The sequence below is a fragment of the Epinephelus moara genome, chromosome 10 (assembly GCF_006386435.1).
Source record: "Epinephelus moara isolate mb chromosome 10, YSFRI_EMoa_1.0, whole genome shotgun sequence".
Lineage (NCBI taxonomy): Eukaryota > Metazoa > Chordata > Actinopteri > Perciformes > Serranidae > Epinephelus > Epinephelus moara.
The window spans coordinates 38506946-38512945 of NC_065515.1; the positions used below are offsets into that span (position 1 = coordinate 38506946).

At 45.8% G+C, this 6000-nt stretch overlaps 1 protein-coding gene across 2 annotated transcripts in view; it reads right to left on the reverse strand.

Annotated features, from left to right (window-relative positions):
• The window catches only part of LOC126396351 (insulin-like growth factor-binding protein 3), a 26772-nt gene extending 23744 nt beyond the window's left edge, over window positions 1-3028 (reverse strand). Inside the window, exon 1 of one of the 2 annotated variants that reach the window (XR_007570568.1) lies at window positions 2305-3028. Coding sequence is in view for 1 of the 2 variants with exons in the window: in XM_050054337.1 (XP_049910294.1) it covers window positions 2305-2668 (364 nt within the window). In the remaining variant the exon portion in view is untranslated. The remainder of the gene's footprint in view (window positions 1-2304) is intronic. The other variant, XM_050054337.1, reaches the window with a different exon arrangement.
• Between the last annotated feature and the right edge of the window lie 2972 nt (window positions 3029-6000).

Consider the following 6000-nt stretch of genomic DNA (forward strand, 5'->3'; position numbering starts at 1 on the left):
GGTTGGCCACACCACCACAAGGCCACAGTCGGAGAAGCTAACTGAGCTTGGAGACGTCCTGAAGAGGCAGAGGGACGATGGGAACACACATGCAGCGGCTCACACACACCCAAACACAGTTTTAAACCGTTAACTCAAAGCAGATTTTGTGTTCGAGAGCTGCGGTGAGGGTGGCGGACGGGCATGTAGGGGTGTAGCTCGTGCGGGCAGGCAGGCTGGCAGCCCACCCTTTCTCCGTGACCACCTGATCAATTAGTGACGTGGTGGGGCTCCACAGTCTCTCAGGCTCTCCAGAACTTAGAATAACAACATGGATGTCACCAGCAGCATCAACTGGAACAAGACAACGTCAGAAACCAACAGATGCTCTTTAACCTGATACGACCTCCATGTGTGTTTTCTGATCTCTGCAAAAATGTCCATGAATGTCCATAAATGTCCATAACCAAGGATAAAAATATGCAACCCTTTTTAAGATTCCTGCAAGCATTAATTTTTATTGTCAATATAAACTTTTATATAACCTTTCTAGGAAGTCTGGGGCGTTTTAGATAAACACATTACGCAATTTGTTTGTATAATGGCACAGGGGTAAACAGCACAAACTGCGGTGAGGAGAGCTTGTTAATGTCTGGGAGGAGAGGCTGCTCTGGAGCTGGGGACTGATGGTGGTGGAAACCACTGGGCTGCATGTACATACTCTCTCCAACAGGGGCGCTTGGGATCCTTTCCCACATTTTTTTCTCCAGTGAAGATACTGGAAATAAGCAAGCACTGATATATTGATACCTGTCTCACTGCTGTTATCTACTGTATTCTGCTTTACAAGGTTAAGAAGTGGTATAACATGGATCTCTTTGCTCTCACATTGGATACAATATCAGTTTTGTCTTAAATCTGCAAATAAATAAAGATAAGCTGATACAAAATGACACAGAGACAGAGAGAAGGAGAGGAAATTAAGAGAGCCATATATAGGCTAAGTGACAGGAAGTTAAAAAGTAATAGGCTACTGTGTGTGTGTGTGTGTGTGTGTGTGTGTGTGTGTGTGTGTGTGTGTGTGTGACAATGTGTATGCTGAGTGCTTGCACACCACACATTACTGTGGCCAAACCAAATAACCAGGAAGAAGAAAACACACACAGAGGCTCCTGGAGGCCTGACGTCAGCAGTGCCTAAACACACACCAGTGTGTATTCACATGTAGGTGGCATGTGTGCCATTTCGCCGGTGTGAGCAGCGTGCATCCCTTCACACAAAACACCATACAGTCAGATAATATGAGGTCTCCCATTATTAGCAGAGGCACTAGCATGCAGTAAGGTGATATCCTCCAGTTTGGGCTCATTGATAATGATGTCTGTGGTTGAGTGTTGGTTGCTTGTAGGGAACTCAGAGATACGACCCCCCACCCCCTTTGCCACACACCCGAGATGTTTTGGCCCACATCCTGGGCAGCAGCAGCACATATTTTCATGCTGTGTACAAAAATCCATGAGCTTTACTTGAAGGAAAATAAGGACATTACAGAAGACAAGGACAAGGTCTGCGCTCAGCCTCAGCTAAATACTGTATACTTACAGTATGTATGTGGCATTCCTTAACTATTGGTTTGAGGGAGCCAGGCTGTGTGTGTGTGTGTGTGTGTGTGTGTGTGTGTGTGTGCGTGTGCGCGCGCGCGTGCTTGTGGGAGTGTGTGTGTGTTAGGGAGAAAGAGAGAAGGAACCGTGTTGTGATTTTCTTAAAACAAACAATGTGCAAACCCCAAAACGACAATCTTTTAATTCCTTAAATTTTATTTTGCATTTTACCCATGATGGTCCAAATCTGTGTGCACATGGAAAAAGAAGTGGCCGCCTGGTGGGAAAGCAACGATTAATTGCTGCGTAAACCTCCAACCCATAGCTGATGTTATCCACTCAAACTTTCAGGAGCCTATGGGATTTGTTAAACACAGGCGCGCACATCACTGTGCAATGTCCAACTTCCACTCTAAAACCCCACGGCTAGAAATTATGTTTTACATTTTGGCAGGCTGCAAAACAGCCCACAGACTACATTTTGCGCATTTTACTTGCCGTGCCTTTTATCTCCAGTAGATCAGTCTTTACAGCATCTTTATCTCATCCACTTCCAATACAACGCACTTCATCGTTTTTTCCATGAGCAGGGAACTCCCCGGTCAGCACAGAGCAACACCTCATGGGGTGAGCGCCTGTCAAAACCTCTACATAACACATGCACAAAAAAGCAACAACATTGGCTCCAAATCATTGAAAGCGCAAATAACCCCCTGCTTCTTACCTTGTTTTTGCGGCGGTATGAGAATGCTGTTGAGCTTTTTGGACGCGGCCCTGGAGCACACTCCCCGTCCCTCCAGAAGAGCTTGCAGGGGTCGGCTCTCCCCCGGCTGGTGCTGGCAGGTCAAACCGGAGCCACAGCGCGCCGTATACACTCCACACGCCAGTCCCTCGCCGAGGGCGCACGTCATGCAGCAGCCGCAGCCGGGCTCCCTCACCCGCTCCGCACAGTCCTTCGACAGCGGCTTGCACTGCAGGAGCGCCCCGGCATCGCACGGCTCGCATCGGACCACCGGCCCCACGGTGCCGGCGAGCCGGGTGAACGCAGCCAGCGCGGCGGCGAGACAAAGCACGCAGAGACCGGGCATTCTGCCGATTAAGCTAGTCACAAAGGGACAGTATGTGAGTTGTCACGTAGGCTTAAGGGGACTCTCTGTGACACAGCGAGCCGGCTAGCCTTCTCCATCTGTATTTTCTTTTACGCGAACTTCTCGTTTTATACAGGCGGAAAAAAGAGCCAACAAGTCACACCCTCCTCCGTATGAATAATGTAAACGGAGAGCCCCGATACGAGGGACCGCTACATCCAGTCTGAGAAGAGAGCTGCTCAAACGTTCAGCTCTTTTAATCCCTTATAATAATTTACTGAGGACTGTTCATCTTTCACCCTCGCCCTGTTCTGACAAAAATGCAAAGGTGTTTGTCTGGAAATGTGGCCTCTTGTCAAAAGAAAGGCAAGTAAAGTGAGCTGCAGATGGCATGTAGCATAAATGTGTTGATTGGTTTCATTCACAGTAATATTAATATATAATATGTTACAGATAAGATGCACAGATGCAGATTTCCAGCAGAAGAGAAATGTGCCGCACCAGGGGAGATTTCTTCTGTGTTGACTGTTCTCAAACCTGTGGAGGTTTCCACACCACTGGCCACATCCCCTGCTGGCATCAAAGGTATGTGAGTGAATGCCATTGGCGGTACCCCCCACATGCAACACTGATAAAACATTCCTCTGGGCAGGTGTGTAGGTGGCCTCCATGTTAACCCACTAAAACAATAATTTCTTTGCATATAACTTGTGTGTTTGTGTGTAAAACCACGTGGTCGGTGGTGGGTGCAGCCAAAGTGGTATTGCTTTACTGTTCTGGGTTGTAGAAGCTGCAGCGCTTGGATGCACATGTCAGTCAGAACACCAACCACAGCTACCGCGCACGTGCAGGCCAGACTGCATACCTGACCCTTTCACCCAAGTAGTTTCAGAAGCCTGCTCACCTTTCACATACCCCAAGCAGACCTGGTGATCTGGCACTTTGCATCCCCCCCTCCCATCCCCCGTCTATGAGTCCCACCGGCAAGCATCCAGACCCCTTGCACTTTCCCTCCTGTATGCCCCCCCTCGACCCCGCAGGATTTCAAATTATTAGAAAGAAAATGTTGAGATTCTGCAGGCTCAGCATCGCTCCCCCTGTCCGGCATATCCTCCTGTTCTGCAATAACAAACGCAAGAGGGGGGTACACATTGAGAAAATAAAGCAATCAGTATCGGCCATTGTGTGATTTCCACCACAGAAGCAGAAAAAGTGTTGAGACTGCATTATGAAAAACAAGCAGAGGGTAAGGAAACACCCCCGGAATAGCAAGAAAACGTCTCCAGCTAAGATTACTTTTCGTATTACTTGACGTTTTTTTCTCTTTCTGCATTTTTTCATGTCTGAAATGTTCAGCGTCTGACCTTTGGCTTGTTTATTGTCTGCCTGTCCGTCCAGGGTATGATTTACCTAAAGCACCCTTACCGTTGAAACTAATTCAGCAAAAAGACACTTTTGGGAAACTGTGCCCCCTTTGTGTGAATACAGTGCAATCACAGTTTATTTTGTCATACCATAAAGGTGACAGAGTTCATCCTGATGAGCTGTAATTGTTTCCCTCCCTCAAGATAGCTGCTAAACTGGTCTGCAGACAATATATAAGCAGCCTAAATGGATGTGACATTCTCAAGTCTTATGACATTTTTTGCTTGTTCAGATATCATGCAAAGCAGACGCGACAGCATGTGGTAAAAATCAACCACTGGGGACACAACAAAACATTCACCTTGTCCTGCACATCCACTGGGATCCCTCAGATTTCAGTGTCAGGACAAGGTGTCCTGTAATTTGCCTTAGGACAGTCTGGGTATTATACAAAGATAAAATGAAACCAGACAGCTGCTGGTTCAAACCTACACGTCTCAGTTCCCAGACCACGTGTTTAACCCATCTGTGTTGCAGTCTCAGCGAACTGCAATAAGAGATACTATTTGTCTTGCTCAACGATCTTGTCATCGTTATGCGTGTGCACCTTTGTCTTTCACCCTCTCTGTCCTCTCCCCCTCAAGGAAACTGATATTCTCTAGTTATTAATCTCTCCTTTGTTACAGCATCATTCTCCCAACATCTCAACATTCATCTGCGTTACATTCCCACAATGCAGCACATTTCAGGCCATAAATCATTAATTGGAAACCCAAAGTCGATGACGGTCCTCAGTAACACTGGCACAATGTACTTTATAATTTGAGGTTTTGTGGGAACGAAAGGATCTGGACAGATTTATTTGTTTCCTTCCTCCACAAGTGATTCGAGCAGCAAATTTTCTTGCTGTCAACATATGCTGTATTCATATGTGAGCTATAGCTTACCATCGGCACGCGCCACGCTCACTGACCACGTCATGAACTGCATATCCCTTCATACAAAAACCAGGCATTTTACATGCTACACACCATGCATCATGTTGACAGCACTGTTATTTAGTGTTTAGTCAGTTGGACGACTTTCAAGTTTACCACAATGTGCTACAGTTGGTCTACAGTGTGCTTACAGTGGATCTAGCTTTGGTGTTTTATTTTATATAAGTTATTAACTCAGTGTTAATTCATTAGTCAACTGACAGAAATTACAGCAAAACTGTTTTATTGATGTTTTGTGGGTCATATGGTTGTAGTTTTGGCCATAATTACTATATTTGAACCTGAAAATCTCAAATCAAGGTCTATTAGTATTTTCCAGAGCTTTTAACCACATCTCATGGTCTTCATCAATGGAAAGAGTTTGCTCTGTTGTCATGGAAATAGCTCAGTTGTCATGTGGCCTAACTGCAGCCTAAAATAGACAACTGAGCAAACTCAATCTGCTGATGAGCACTGTGACATGAGGTTACAAAACAAAGCTAGTAAATGGGCATATGCAGGAATTGTGGCTTTTGTTTTGTTTGTAAACAGTATCGCCAGCGAAAGTGAAAACAAAACCCAGCTTTTTCTGCTTGGTGTTTCGCCTTGCTATATTTGCTTTATTTATTTTTTTGGCGCTGTGTCCACGACTACCTTTTTATAAAGTCACTACCTCAACTGTGTGCTGTGCCCAGAAACGTCTTGAACACAGCAGAATAAGACAATACAGGCAGAGGGTGGGGTCTCTGCAGATAAAACACCACCACACAGTTCTTGTTGGTCATAAGTGATGATTTAAAGGAATTACTTTTGTGTGAGTCTTTCAAGCGGCAACCTCTGCAGCTGCACAATGATGCAATGCAGAAATGCCAAAAACTTCAGTTCCTCAAATGGCCGCTTCAGGCTGCTTTCAAAAGCAAGTCGATCCTCGTGGACCCCCATGTTAAATGCCCAACTTTACAGCAGAAATAAACATGTTTATAGTCTGGT